Source organism: Furipterus horrens, unplaced genomic scaffold (assembly GCF_987537825.1).
Source record: "Furipterus horrens unplaced genomic scaffold, mFurHor1.1.pri manual_scaffold_3, whole genome shotgun sequence".
NCBI classification, from domain to species: Eukaryota; Metazoa; Chordata; class Mammalia; order Chiroptera; family Furipteridae; genus Furipterus; species Furipterus horrens.
Window position 1 is genome coordinate 140,968,162 of NW_028327173.1, and position 15,973 is coordinate 140,984,134.

The window sequence follows — 15,973 nt, forward strand, 5'->3', positions numbered from 1 at the left end:
TTCTACCGGATTCCTCGAATGTCAACTTTGTTACAGATAATTTCAAAGCACCTTTATGGGACAAGCAGAACAGGATCCCAAAGGCGGTTTTATGGACTCTTCCAATCACCTCTCCATGAAATGTATGGGTTGTGGAACTGCAAATCTGGAAAATAATTTCTCATTCTAGGAGCCATAGATGGCCAGGAAATTAAACTTATCATCTGGCCTATCACCCATTTTCATTTGTTTTGCCTCTCACAGCCTGAGGGAAAGCTGAGTTTAATTTTTGTACAATAGAACAGAAAAGAGAAAAAGGGCTCTGTGAAAAGTACAGCCTAACAGCGTCCCATATACAAATAAATGGTGCCATAAAGAACCGTGGCATTGCTTAGGCTGTGTTTCAGAAGGCATATCTTTGGATAAAATGGGGAGTGGAGAAACACTTCCTTTTCTAGAAAAGTTTAAATGGGTTCTCTTGAAAGTGAAAGGAGTGTAGAGAGGGCCAGTCCACCATGGGGAACACACAGGCACCGTGCCTATAGGTCATCTGTACTTTCTGATGGAGGAATAACATCTCAGTGACCTCTGGGATGTGTGACTTGTGGTGGCAATTACTCATCCTGGGCACATAAGAGACTATATTTCCCGGTCTTTCTTGTAGTTATATGAGGTCATGTGACTGAGTTCCAGCCAATGAAAAGTGGGCACCTCACTTACAGTGATGTCTTGCCCTCTAAAAACCTACAGTTCTCTGTGCACTCTCTTTCCAGCTGGTTGTAGAAATCCAAGGAAGGATTATAAAACCCAAAGGCCTAAGACTGTGATCCACCTAGGAGCTTGGCTGAAATACAGATGTCCCTGGATTTACCAGATTAGAGACTTCATTTTAATACCATTCCTAGAAGATTTGTAAGCACATTCGTCGGCAGCCGTCGGCAGCCGTCCGTCTCGAGAGATGATGGTGTAGCTTCTTAAGAGTCTATCTGCACCGCCCAGAATGGCTGTGCAGTCCGACTCGGGAGTGACACGGTATCTGTCTCCTCCCGTGTTAAATCGACATCTTGCGATGACGCTGGAGTGTCCTCTCCAGTGAAGCTGAAGCTACAGAGCCTGGGCAGGGTGATATGGAGGGTCTGCTGTTGCCCATGCAGCAGACCCCCCCTCTCTTCGCAGCTGAAGGGTCCAAGGGAAAGACGGAGTCAATACAGCTTGGCTTCAGGTGCGCCGCAGGAGTTGCCGGTGTTGACAACAACGTCAAACCGCCTTAGGGACTCCGGCTCCGGATTTTCTGTCGGGGTTTACTCCCTTAGCCTTTCCCCTGAAGAGGTATGCCGCAAGGCAGCGGAGGTTTTTTGGAGTCAGAGTTTTCCTTCTCTGAGTAAGCACATTACAGTTTGTGAATCCCTGTCTCGGGCGATGGGGAGCTGCTAGATGGAAGGATCCTGTGTCTTTGAATGACCATACTGAATGGAGCACTCCCATGGGCTGGCCTGGGACTGAGACAAGGCCTGTACACGTATGTGAGCTTCTACCATTCAAGGTAAGACGGGAGTGATTCATTCCTTTTACTCATGTCTTATACCTTTAACAATCGTGTATTAAATGCCTGCCATTTGTAACGTATGCGCTTGGCACTACGGGGATTACAAAGGTGATCCCTGCTGTGAAGGAACTTAGCATCTGTGAGAGAAATATATGTGTAAACAAAACTACAATAGAAGGCAGAATGGAACCACCAGGGAACAAAGTGCAAGGTGTATAAGGATCAAGGAGAGGAGACCATGTCCAACTAGAATAAGAAAAAGCTTCATAGAGGAAGTGGCGTTTGGACTAAGTTTTGAAGGGCAGATAGAATTTTGATGGGTTCCGGGGAAAGCAGGAGGAGTCAAGGGGCAGAGTACATTCAGAACGTGGGGAGTGGGCAGTGTGCTCCACTCCTGTTTCTTTCACCACAAAGGTTTTGTTATTTCCCTCTAACTTGTTTATCTCGAACTCAATCCTGCTTTAGATGAGCTGCGATGCTTTCCATGGCAGGGATAGAGGTAGCGACTGAAAACTCTGAGAGAGAAAGGGGAGGTCTAATCCTGCCACTGAAGATACTCTCCATTCTAAGCATGTGATTGCAGGGGGCATGGTATAGAAGGGGTTTCTCAAACCCATGAGACAGATAAACCTTTTTAAAAATAAAAATGTCATGACTCTGAAGAACACCTTCATGGACCCTCAAACGTCAGTCTTAGAAACACTAACTTAACATATGAAAATGCCTTCTCATTGTGAATTCTTCACTACAGTTTTGTATTTAGATAACCATAAAAATAAGGACAGAAAATGAAACATTCTCATAGAACATGTGGGCCATGTTCATAGACTGCAGCTTGAGAAACTTGGAAGGAATATTAAACTTGGATTTGGGAGACCTAAATTCTGGTTCTAGTCTGTCATTAATTAGCCCTGTGTCCTCTGACAAGTTGCTTAACACCTCAAAGCCCCTGTCCCAGCCTTGTTACTGCCTCTGTCAAGTGAAAATATTAATAATGCTACTTCATGGCCTAATACTGAACACTAAAGAAAATGCATTTGAACACTGAGAACAGTACCTGGCATTTGTCAAAGGCAAAATAAATGTTAGCTATCACCATCCTCATTATTACTGTTGCTGTTGGAGGAGTTGGGAGGTGCGGTGTGGCTCTAAATTTCTGTATATATTCAGTCATTGTCTTCACGGAAAATTAAGTGAAGGGGCAGAGACACTTACAACTGGAGAAAACAGAGCTGCTTGGATAGGAAAACATTTACTTCGCTTTTTCCAAGTGAAGATGAAGTGTTGCAATGGCCGTCTGGCCTGCACTCTGCACATTCTTTGCAAAGTTACCACAAATACCCCTCCTGATAATCTGAGACCAGCTTCTCTTAGAAAACATAAGTTATCCAACTGAATAATCTCTAAGAGTGGAACTAAATTCATGGCAAGCCAGGCTTCATCCCAAAAATCTATCCAAAGATAAAAAGGACACATCTTGAGGAGACTCTCTAAGTACCAAGACCACATTGTCTGAACTTTGACAACATTGCCAGAATTTCTTAAACAGTACCTTGGCTCTAAAAGATTAAAGACTACTCTGTTCATGTACTTGGGTAACATGAAGGTGAGGTCTTGATTCCTATCAAAGTACTTCAGCTTATTAGGCCTCAGTTCTCTCTACTGTGAAATGGGCAAATAGTCATTTCTGCCAAGGGACATCCATTAAATGCCTTGTGGCTTTTGGCTAAAAGATGTCCTAATAAACAGGTTTTTATTAAGGGCATTATGTGGTGCTATCATAAAGAAGCCCCAGGAACAATTACATGACAGCAGCTTTCCTGTCAAAGGGTTCCTCTTGACATCTACATGCAGCTCATGGCTCACACCATGTGTTACTCGGGTACTTATCAAGTACTCTCATTACACTTTGCAGACAGAAGAAACGTGTTGGAACATTGAGAAGCTGGACTGAAGTTGGAGCCCCATGCTTGCTTTTGATTTACCGCATTTGGGAAAGCAATTACAGATCCCACATATTTCTTTCTATTCTTTGCCAAGCAATTTCGCAGATGCTAAGGACCATGGTTTTTTTTTTTTTTTTTTTTTCCTAAGGGTGATACATATCATCTAAGCAATGCTGCAGAGCCGCGTTCTCCTGGGCACCCTAAGACGTATTTCAAATGTGTAGTGCCCCCAAATGATGGCAAGCAAAAGAGGCCAGTAATCAAGCTGAGTATGCCCCCCTCTACAGGATCCCAGCTGCTGTCCCTCATGTCCAGTCACGCCATATGCTCTTGAAATACACTCCACCAACCTTGGAGTACATGTTTAATTAGTGAGTGCAGCAACCTTCATGTATGAGGGGCAGATGTTGCAGGGTTGGGATAAATATATTTTAATAGGCTTTCCCCAAAGATCATTGTCTCTTTAGAAATATAATTCCACGAAAATAGATGTTAGAACTTAAAGAGCCTCAAAAAAAATGGATACAGCATTCCACCTTAGTATGTGAAGTGCCTCCATTTTACAGATGAAATAACTGAGATCCAAAGTCACACAGCTGTTTTGTATCAAAGGGAGAGACCCACAGCTTTCGTCCTCTTACTGGCTCATGCAGATTCATTTACTTCACTTGGTTTGCCTCACGGTAAAGCTAATTTCATTTAATAACAGGACTCTCTACATTGTTTTATCTAACTGTTGTAAATCTTCACACAGCTTGTATTAGCTGTCACAGTGCTAAGCTCTTAGATCCCAGGGGTGGGAGCGAGTCCTGCAGCTGGCCTTGTATGGACTCTAGCCAAGTGCCTCACACAGTGTGCTGTGTGTTAAGGGCTAATGATGGTGAGCAGGACTTGGGAAGTTGTTGGAAATGAAGGATGACCACCCAAGGCCCAATATGACTGACTGTCGGCTTGTAGAATCTCCCAGGCCAGGAGGGGCCTTTCAGAACCTGTTTCCCAAGTTTTTGTTTGTTTGTTTTTGTTTGTTTAAAATCAAAGCCAGGAAGGAGAGCAGACAACACACTCTCAATAACACACAATGGTTATTCAGTGGCAGGGAGGAAAAGCCAGGTAAAGCTAATCACCAACCCACCTTGTGGTTCCGCCCATGCTTATCCAACAGGGAGATGATGGACTTGATGTGGCCCTCTGCTATCAGATTTAAGGCTTCTGGGCTTTCAGTCAGGATGCAGTGCAAAACTTCCAAGATACCTATGTGAAGGCCACAAAAATCATTTGGACATTTATTAACCTGCCGAACTGGCCATAATTTTGAAACCTGAGAATGAAAAGACCATCCTGAGGGAACAGAATATCATCAATTCGCTGAATCTATTAAATGTTTCCAGACAGAAGGAAGATGCAGTCCTCTCCCGCAGACTTCAGGAACCTCTGAGGGCCAACCAGTCTGTAATCAGAAGTGAGTTTTATTCAGCACTAACTGCATTTCCCTTTACCCTGGGCAAAGATACAATCCTTCTGTGTCAAAATATAGAAAAGAAGCTATAAAATGAAATTATTAATTTGATCAAACCAAGCAACACTTAATTTAAAAATAGAAAAGAAGATGCCCAGGTTAGTATAAATTCTAAATGTCATTCAGGTAATTTAGACAATATTTGAAGTGTTCCTCAAATAAGAGTTTATCTAGGAATCACCCCAGAAATTATTTTTATTTTGGGTGTTCTGGCGTATGAGACAAATTTAAGCTCACTAAAAACCACTATTTGACTTTTCCCTCTTTTCTTGGCACACTGGATGGTTTTCTGTATTAAGTGAAGGCTTAAGGAAAAATAACTGGTGCCCCTACAGTCTGGCAACACTGTGACAAAAATGCAAGGGAAGAAGTTAGCCAGCATCTTCATTGGTTTTATTAAGAAAATTCCTCTTCACTCTGCATTTTCTGCAAGGTTTTTAGAAATTACCCTGAAATGTAGTCTGGCCCATGGGAGGAGATACTGAAGAAAACAGAGGCTTAGGAAGACATGTGTAGGTGGACAGTCCTGGGGGAGCTTTCCCTTGGCCTGTCTTGTCCAAGCTCCTGTCACCTCTAGGCAATGAAGAAAGCAAAAACCCTGTCAGCTTCCCAGAGAGGGCCCATGCCTGTCATGTTCACTCATCTCCAAGGAAGCCAACTGCTGAGCCTCATGGCATGGTCACTTGGTCACTTACCAACAATGACTACTCTCTTGGCTCAAATTCTCTGTGAGTCAGGAAGGGCTCGGGATATGATGTCAAGAGTGACTCAGGGGGTGGGAGTATCATCATTTCCTCTTATTGCACAGTCATTTTTCAGTCCTGCTTCTAACCAAAGTTGTTAGGAGGACCATGTCCAGAAAGAATTTAGAAAAGCAGAGAGAGAGAGTCCCAGTAGCAGTCAGATTGAAATCAGGAGCCTGGGTGGGGGTGATTAGAGGATCCAGGGGATGAAAATGAAGGCACAGAATGAAAAGTGAAACAAAAGGGGAGACTGTTAAAATTGGGTTGGAATTGTTAAATAAAGAAAAAGGGGTGTTAGGAAGATTTAGCTTTTTATTGTTGTTGTTGAAGTAATTATCTGATTGTTTGCAATCCAGTGGAACAAAGAATTGTCCAAAGAGTCAACATTGTTTTCTTTTTTACAGAAAGGAAAGGCCACCTTCTCCATTGGTTTCCTGTCAGTTCTTACCTGAGGAAGATTCTAGTCTGTCCAATTTGCTGATTAGCCAATCAAGGTTATTGGAGAATTGAGCACAATTTTTTCTGTTTCCACGGATGAGGGCAGCTGTGAACAAAGAAATGTTTGATCATGTGCAGGTTAAAGGGTGCAATGATGGGCATAAGAACTTGGGAAACTCTTAAATATACTTCAGCTACTTAGCAACTAAAAGGAATGAATGACCATCTTCCCCTCACTAGCCCTTTAAGTCAACCCTGTTTCTATATTTAGAAGAGTATAAATCTAGCATTCACTCAAATACCTCCAGAGAATCTCTCATGTACCAGGAACCTGTCTAGTTGTTGGAAATAGAGCAGTGGGAACATGACAGCAGAGTTCCTGCATTCAGGAAGCAGGAGAAAGAGACAATCAACACATAACTTAATAAAATTACTTCAGATGGTAATAAGTTAAAAAAAAAAAAAAAGTACCTGCTTGGTTATTGGCTTAAAAACTCAGTTCCTCACAGTGTTTCCTTAAACCTAGCTAGATGTTTGCTATTTTTCAGTGCTAAAAGTAGGCACCAAGTGAACATCGCTGGATAATTTGGTTAAATTACTAGGTAAGTAATGATTAAACATGAAACCCTTAAATATATAGAACACACCAATATAGGGCAGCAGTTCCCCAAGTGTGGTTTTTGGACCAGACAGTCACTGTCACTTGAGAACTTGTTAGAAATGCAAATTCTCTGGCTTTATCCCAGATCTACTGAATCCAAAGTTCCAGGGATGGGGCCCAGCATCTGTGTTTTAATCAGTCCTCTACCCAATTTTGGTGCCTGCTCACATTTGAGAAGCAATGGTAGATGATATTACTAAGGGAGGGAGTGAATAAACTGTCATTAGATTTTCACCAGCTCTAGATAAGAAGCAACCTTCCCTCCATAAGTCAACTGCAGATGTAACTCTGGAACAATTCTGTGTAAATCGATTAGGCCCAAGTAGCTTGCTTTTGATGCTGCTGATTTTCAAAGACTGGGGTTTCACAGATGCTTGTAAGGTGCTTGGTTAAGGAAAGGCCTGCCACAGGACCGCTGCTTTGCACCTCTGCAATTAGTGGAGGGCAGAATTGGTTCTGAGCTCATAACCTCCAACCTGCTTTTCAGGTCAGCTGAAGCTCAAGGAGTCGGTCTGCCTGGGCTCAAGCCCCAGTTCCACCACTTGGAACCTGTGACCTTGAGTGTTTCAGAGCATCAGTTCCTTCATCAGTAAAATGGGGATAATTACAGTACTTACACCTCAAAGTGTTGCTCTGAGGATCAAAAAGAGATATTCCACTGCTTGGCTCACAGAGCTCAGTAAATGTTAGCTATTATGGTTGTAATAATTATTACTGAGTTCGAGCTGTACCATTACGAAATATTAGAGTTTGAAGATACTTTATAAGGCCACACAGTATCGTGGCAGTCCAATCAGCCTGATCTTTGACATCGAGAATGGAGCTAACCTGGCTTCTCTGGGAGGCTCACTCCCAACTTCCTATGGACTTCCTCTAATGGGCCATATGCTTCAGCACAAAGCCCTAAAAAGCTGCCTTGTCACCACGCCTGAGCAACTACTGGTGGCCACCTCCTTGCAGAGGCCAGTAAGTTTTCTGCTGTCTTCCTCCCATGGCCTGGCAGTCTGGACCCATGTAGGGGCTCAGGATACAGCAGGCACCAGACACGACCACACATTCAGTGCCGTGAGAAGAAAGGCTGGGTGCCGAAGCATCCGTACTCTTTTTTTTCCCACAAAAATGAAATAAGGAATGGGTCAAGGAAGCAGGAATCATGCTTGACCAGTAAGTGAGCAATGAAAGCATACAGAGTTTAAGAGAGTAACCATCCTAAAAGTGCAGGTGTCAGAAGTCTAGAACATGGCCTAGTCTTGTTCCCTTGTGCTAAAGATGAGCAGTTGAGGTTCAGAGAGTGTTAAGTGACTGCCAAAGGTTTCACAGGTAGTTTTTGGCAAAATGGTCACTATCTGCTGACTTCTTGCTGTCATTTGCAAAGTACAATAAGCTACCAGTTAACAGAATGATTGTCTGAGTTAGAATCATATGATTAACAAAAGGCTTCCGAGAAATGAGGCTAGATGCCCATCTTGGTTGGTCATGTGGAAATCCCAGAGACCACCCTTGGGAATCCTCCCAGGGAGAGGGCTGTGAGTGCACTTACCCAGCAGTTTGTACAGGAGGTTCAGAATTTCCTTCCAGGCCATGCCGCTCTCTTCCCTTGCGATCCCTGCGAAGTGTGCTACGCTGTTGTAGATGTTTAAGCGATCAATGCAATTTAACACAAGGGACAACATTCCCTGTGAAGGCAAGTGGGTGAAAAAGCAAAAATTCCTGATGAAGAAAGTGGACGCCTTTTGTTCTTTCCCCTCCCATACCAAGCAACCTTTGAGGCTAATAACACTAATATGCAAAGAGACCTTCATGGTGCCAGCTTGGATTTTGTTTTTTTCTTCCTAAAAACAAAATACGCATTTTTATGTCTCAGAGACTGAAAGAGCCTTCATTTTTGGAGTGAGTCAGCAGTCTCCTCTGCCCCATGTGTTTCACCCAAACGAGGGCACATTGAGAACGAGGGAGCGTGAACGAGTCTCACTTATGCCTGGTTGGTGCCTGGAGTAAAATGACTCTGACTTGCCCAGAAACAGCCCTGGATATGCTGCCTATTTTTCTCTTAAAATTCAAATAACTTCAAGAAATTTCTCTCAGCTACACAAAGTTGAATCTAAAGACAATAACACCAAAAGCATTTTTAACTACTGTTCTATTGAAATTACAATACTATGCCACCCGGTTAAAACATCCGTGCCTCGCTGTTTGTAAGGAGATGTAGTCCCAGCAGTGTGCAACACAGAGTCCCAGAACCAGTCTGCTTAGGTCACTGGGCTGACTGAGCAGTGGGGCGTCTGTATTCCATGTCCCCAGGAACGAGGGACTGCAGGATGCCACAGGAGTATGACCATGGCCTGTTAGTGCCAAATCACCACGTCCAGTTTCAGAGAAGGCATGTGACTTGTCTCAGGTCATACACAGCCAGGGATGGAGCCAAACTAGGGCCCCTTAAGTTCCAGGTCGGTGTTTTTCTCGTATCCCGGTCCCATTCCAGTGACTCAGATACTCAAGTTCTATCTAAGACCTAGCATCATGTATCTCTCAGACCAGCTCCTCAGCCACTTCTGATGTGGAACCTGGGCATTTGCATTTTTCAAATAGGTTTCCTAGGTAATTCTGATATCTTCCAAAATTTAGGAATCACAGGCAGTGCTGGGGTCTAATAGCTGAGGTTTCTTGAGAATAAATTTTGGATATACATGTGGTACTGAGGTTGTAAAATATAATCTGGTTTGCATGTGCCAATGTATGTTGCTACCATGTTCACCGTAGTGTAAGCCAGGGGTGGCTGGCAGGGAAGGTCAGCTTCCAATGAATCCTTTTCTTCCCAGTGTCCTCTCTTTCTTGTGCTCTATGTCTACTTCATAAACATGTGCATGCATGGAGACAAAGCTAATTGCAGTCACAAGGGTGTGTTAGCTGTGGACACAAGGAGAGTCTCAGTGTTTAATTATTTGGACTTACCTCTTCCTTGAAAAGATTCTGTCTGTTTTTGAGTGAGCGGAGCTTGTTCTGCTTGTCTTCATGCTGCATCTCCTCCTCCGGGGGCTGGAAGTAGGCGATCAAGTCCTGCAAGGTCTGCAGGACCTCTCCTATCGGCAGGGTGATGGGGGCAGCTGTGCGATTGTTCCCACTAAAAAAACCCAAGATGGACATGGCTCAGGCACTTGCCCTTCAGTAGGGATTCTGACAAGCAACCGCCAGGTCCTGGTTTCCATGTGCCCCTCACTGGGCACAAGGTACTGTCTCCTAAGGTAGTTGCTGCATGGTTTGACATTTGCCAACTAACAGAGCAAAAGAAGACAATGTTCTGATTCCATTTTAAAGCCATTTCATAAATAAAGTGAAATGGCCCCTGGCTGTCTGCCACATGCTTTCCTTTTTGAATAAAAACATATTTTAGAATAATAAACTTATTAACCCATCCTTCTTTTACATGATTACATGTTCTTTTTGGAACAGGTTAAGCATAAGGCTAGGAGGGTTTCCACCACTGGTCTCCTGCCCCGTCTATATCTTTGTCTTCCCTCTGTCTCTCTCCATGTGTCTTTTTACTGTATCTGCGTATGTTTTGCTCTTCAGGTTCCTATGGGTGTATATGCACACCCCTGCTTCCCCCACCCATTCATTAATGTCTCCGATCTCAGTGTTTGTTTCTTTCTCCTCTGACTTCCTTTGTGGGCCCTCCCTCTGTATCTCCACCCTTGTCTCTTTCTCTGCATCCCCCCATCTCTCCACATCCTTCCTCTCTGCCCCAATGCCTCCCTCCTTTGCTCCCCACACAAGTTCCTTCTCACTCTTGTTGTGTTCCTCCTTATCCTGAACGTGTCTGTCTCTCTGACTCTGTCATAATTTTCAAAGTCTTATAATTAATCTTGTCAACACAAGAGATCACAAACCTCCACAAATGGTGAAGTGAGCCTTCATTTTCTCATCCCCTTGAGGGTTACACTAATGAGCCTTTCTGAGAGTAAAGGGAAAGGGGAGGTAGGGGAAATGGACCCAGTCCCTAGGGAACTGCATCACTGGCCCTGAGGGACTGAGAATTGATTGTGTAAATAATGTTGTCTTTTCCTTGAGTTAATTTCTAATGAGTCCCCTTTACAGTGTATCTGGTTATTCATGAAACTGGACACATGAGAAGAAAAGATTGTTCTCTGGGCCTAAAGCAAAGACTAAACAAGCCTTGAAAATACTCAGCTTATAAGGTGACAATAATTTTAAATTTGTGTAAAAACTGTCAAGTGCATACAATGAAGGCAGAACACTAGAGGTACTTCTCGCCTGTGTGTACTCTGGCCCATGGCAGGTGTTCAGGAAGTGTTCACTAATGACAGTTTGAGATACTGGACAAAGACAGTGGGGAAGAGGAATGTCATGAGGACATGAGGTGAAGGTTTGAGATTACAAAACCCAATCAGAAATGACTTCCCAATTCTAGAGTCAGTGAAGGGATGAGTATATTTCCCTTAACATTTTGGGTCCAGTTAAAGAGTTTATTTTTCTCTTTTTTCCTCTAACATTTTGAGTTTACTAGAGACACTGATGCCAGGTTAAGTAAGCAGAGTTTCTTTAAGTGATAAGAAAAAATGAAATGGTGACATTTGTTAGCCTTAAAGGGCAACTGCACAGGGGGCTGGAAAACCCAGGTCATAATCACTGCCATTAACCAATCAGGCTTGAGTACCTCCTAGCTGCTTGTTCCTCAATTTTACTCCTGGAAAATAGGACAGGCACACTCTGTGATAGCCAGCTCCTTCTGAGTCTAATTTTTTCTTCTGTGGTTTTCATTGCTGATCACTTCATCTTGCTCCTTGACCAAACATTAGTACAACAGTCCTCCACTAGACTGAGGTAGATCTCTCCCTTCCTTCAAAATGCAACACATACAACATGCCTGGCACTGGGGACAGTGGTGAAAATAGATACGACCTCTGAATGGCCTAATGGTGCTCACATTCTACTCTAGAACTCTGGGGAGGAGACCCAGAGAGACAGGGACAAGATGACACCTCAGTGCAGAACTAACTACATGGGCCCGTATCTCATCCCAACTTTTTCGACTGTACACTACATTATTACTCTTTGCCAAGGATTTCTCTTATAAATTCAAGTAAGATCTCAGGTGATTATGAACATCTACCACACCATTACCAACACACATTTATATATTGTTTCCCTCCTCAGTGTAAACCCACAGGTCAGCTGGACAGCTGTTGCCTCTTTAGCAGGATTTCTGAGACACGCCCATCTCTCTCACTGCTCATCTGTCCTGTTGGGCAGCTCCCAGCGACAGTACAGAGGACGATGAGACAGCACAAATGAACTTGAGTCTTTTCTTTGTTGCTCCTTCTTGTTCCTTCCCTATTCATTTAACTTTAATTTGCTCTTCCAAGTGGCCACCCTTCCCTCTGGTTTCCATTTGTACACAGCATGTACTGCTGGTTCCTCAAAAGAGAAGGGAGGTGAGAGAATGTAGTTCCAAATTATATTTTTTCTTCACCTGCCAGCTCTTGCAAAATTCAAGTACTATGGCTTTTGCAGCCCCTACCCCTGCCACATTGGTTCTTTTTCATTAGTCGTCCTTTTTCTGAAATGGTCTGTGGCCGGAGAATCAAGAATTTTCCCCATTGAGGGTGGGACGCCTACAATATAATGATAAGATTGAACAAAATCATCCAAAATAACCCTGTAGAACTCTGGAAACTGACCAAGGCATAAAACAAATTGAAAAGCATGTATTTTTTTTAAAGGAATCTTGGTAAGAACAGGGGAGTCAATGGTGTTTCAGCCTGAGGCTGTTCACTTGCCTCGGCCCAGCTTTATAGAAAAGAAATTATAACACCAGCGCAGACCCTGTGCAAAGCCACCCACATGCTTAGGAAGGACCAGAGAGGGGCCTAGCTATCTATTCTCTTCTGGATGAACATCAGCCTTCTTTGTGCAGACAGAAAGTAAAATCTTGGACAGACTTAAAACTGCCTGAAGTTTAACATGTTATCCAACCCACATGGGTATCAGGCTTGCATACAACAATAATTATAAAACTGTATTGCTAGAATTATAAGACAGGGAGCTGTGATAAACATGAAAAATTATCACAAAGGAACAGGGGAAGAATAGAACAATATTGGAGCTAAGTTGCTTTGTTTTACTTGTCAAGTTTATATTAATTTGTTTCAAGTTAAATACATACTGAGTTCCCTAGAGCAACCACTAAGAATATAACTTTAAAAAGTAGTTTAAAAGCTAAATAAAGGAATTAAAATGTTACACTAGAAAATATTTAATACAAAAGAAAGCAATAAAGGAGGAGAAGAGGAACAAAAAGGACATCAGACAAAGATCACATAACAAATGGCAGACATAAATCCAACCAGCTGAATAATTACATTATCTATAAATAGATCACACCAATAAAAGGAAGACTTTGAAGCTACATTAAAAATCCAATGTACTCAATCCCACCCCAGAGCTGTCAGTCTGCTCCCTATCTATGAGTCTATCTCTACTTTTGCATTGAGTATAAATGAAAAATAAAAGATAAGGAACTCATGGACATGAACAACAGTGTGGTGACTGTGGGGGTGGGGTGGGTGGAGATGGAAGACAGTATGGGGGGATAAATGGTGATGGAAAAAAAAGACACAATTAGGTTGAAAGTAAAAAGAATTGGAGAAGATATATCATCCCAACAGTAACCATAATCTGCATATAAGACATTTGGAGTGGCTCTAAAAGTCATACTTTAAGACAAAGAATGTTCATAGAGGGAAAAGGGAGAAATTTTATACTTATAAGAGTCAATTTATCAGCCAGGAAGAATAAAATACTCATTTTTTCAAAGCAGAATTTACAATTCTGTTATCAGGAAAGAATGTGATAGTCTCTCATGAGTCGTGGTACTTTGGAGTTACGGTTTAAGGGGCATTTTTATGAAGGACTGACTGGTCATTATAATGTTCTCATTTTCAAAAACAAAAAGTGAAGGATCATCTAGCACCACTTACATTTGGTTCACCTGTACCTTATTGTATATACTTGGAAGATTTACTTCTGCAACTAGAAATTATACTCTTCCAAAGTGTAAATTATTAGGCAAGATTCTTATTGAGAGTTATTTTCCTATCTGTCACATGCTGATATTGCCTTCTTTCTATTAAGATTCTGTGAAAGATTTTGAACTATTAAAATTATTTCCCATGTGAAAGCTATTAGCTCAGGCTTCCCCTACTTCCTTTTCTCACTCTCCATAAAGAGCTGCCTTCTTAGCTGCTACTACAAATAAAATTTTCCCAGTTAGCTTACAAATATAGTGTAATTCAGTTGTTTTTCACCCACTAACCCGAACATCCAAAATGGATACCAAGACAACTTTAAAAAGAGGTCATTGTGAAATACGATTGTGCGCTGCTCCTTTCCAGACTCAAACACTGCACACTGTGGAAAAGGTTATGACCAATATAATGTCAGTGACACAAGTTTATTATATTTTGATAATTAAATGCACAAATGTTTAATATCCTAAATGCCAAAGTCTTTACCTACAAATGATTGTATCCCATCCTAGAAAATGTGCTTAATACTAATGACTATTTCCATGAACGAAGATCAGTAAGAAACTGAAAAATCAATATGCTTTTAAATTTTTTCAGTCCATTGTAATGTGTTTTAGTCATGAAGAAGTAGCTTGGCATAGTGAAAACAGAAATAAAAGAATTAAAGGTAAAAAAAAAAAAGTCGATTTATCAGAAAAATATACCTATTATAATCATAAGCACTCAACAACAGAACTCAAAATATGTGAAGCAAAAATGAACAGAATTAAGGAAGAAGTAGACAACTCAATAATAACAGGTATTTCAATACCCTATCCTCAATCAATTAATATAATAAACTATATTATTAAAGGACAAAACAACATGATATCAATAGACAAAAATAATTTGACAAAATCTACCATTCAACCAAGATAAAAAACAAAACAAAACAAAATTCTCAAAAAACCAGCAATAGAAGGAAACTTTCTCAGCCTGAGGAAGGCCATCTCCACAAACCCCACAGCTAACCATACTTAATGGTCAAAGATAGAATATTTCTTACTAAGATTAGGAACGAGACAAGGATTTCTGTTCTCTCCACTTTAATTCCACATTGTAGTGGATATTCAAGGCAGTAAAATTATAGAAAGAAAGAAAAAAGGAAGGAAGAAAGAAAAGAATATTCATTCTGGAAAGGAAAAAATAAAATCTCTATTCAACTATGACATGATCCTACATGTAGAAAATTCTCAAGTATCTATGCCAAAAATACCCCAAAATATAAAACAAAACAAAAAAAAACAACCCACATTAGAACTAATTTTAAAAATTCATTAAGTCACAGAATATCTGATTATTTAAAAACCTCAATTTTTATATACTAGTATTTATATATGCCAGCAATAAATAACCTGAAATAAAATAAAAAAAAAATTCCATTTGTATTGGCATTAAAAATATTTAGGAATAAAGTTTTCAAAAGAAGTGTAAGACTTATACACTGAAAACTATACTATCTTCCTGAAAGGAATTCAAGAATAATAAATTAATGGAGAGACATTCTATGCTTATGGATTGGAAGACTCATTGTTATTAAGATAAAAATTCTCCTAAAACTTATTTATAGATTTAAATGCAGTATCAAAACCTCAGCAGGCTTTTTTCAGAAATTGACCAATTTACCCTAAAATTTATATGGGAATGCAAAAGACCTAGAAGAGCCAAAATAATTTTGAAAAGTACAAAATTGGAGGACTCACCTACCTGATTTTAATATTTACTACTATAACGCTACATTAATCAAGACAGTGCTGACTTGGCACAATAACAGGTATATAGATGGAATAGAACCGAGGGTCCAGAAATAAACATTTACATTTATGGTCACTTGACTTTTGACAAAGGTACTAAGGCAATTTGATGTGGAAAGGACAATCTGTGAGTAAGCTGTGCAGGTACAATCAGGTATCCACATGATCCACATTCAAAGGATGAATTTAAGTCCTTATCTCACACATACACAAAAATTGATACAAAACGGATCACAGACCTAAATATAAGAGATAACATTTAAAAACTTTCACAAAAAAATAGGAGAAAATCTTGGTGGTTTTGG

At 41.1% G+C, this 15,973-nt stretch overlaps 1 protein-coding gene across 1 annotated transcript in view; it reads right to left on the reverse strand.

The window, feature by feature from the left end:
- Window positions 1-15,973, reverse strand: part of RYR3 (ryanodine receptor 3) — a 360,864-nt gene that overhangs the window by 237,059 nt on the left and 107,832 nt on the right. The window contains exons 13-16 of the mRNA XM_090268335.1: window positions 9,782-9,950; window positions 8,370-8,505; window positions 6,179-6,274; window positions 4,604-4,722 (exon numbers count right to left, since the gene is read on the reverse strand). Of these exons, the coding sequence (XP_090124461.1) occupies window positions 4,604-4,722; window positions 6,179-6,274; window positions 8,370-8,505; window positions 9,782-9,950 (520 nt within the window). The remainder of the gene's footprint in view (window positions 1-4,603; window positions 4,723-6,178; window positions 6,275-8,369; window positions 8,506-9,781; window positions 9,951-15,973) is intronic.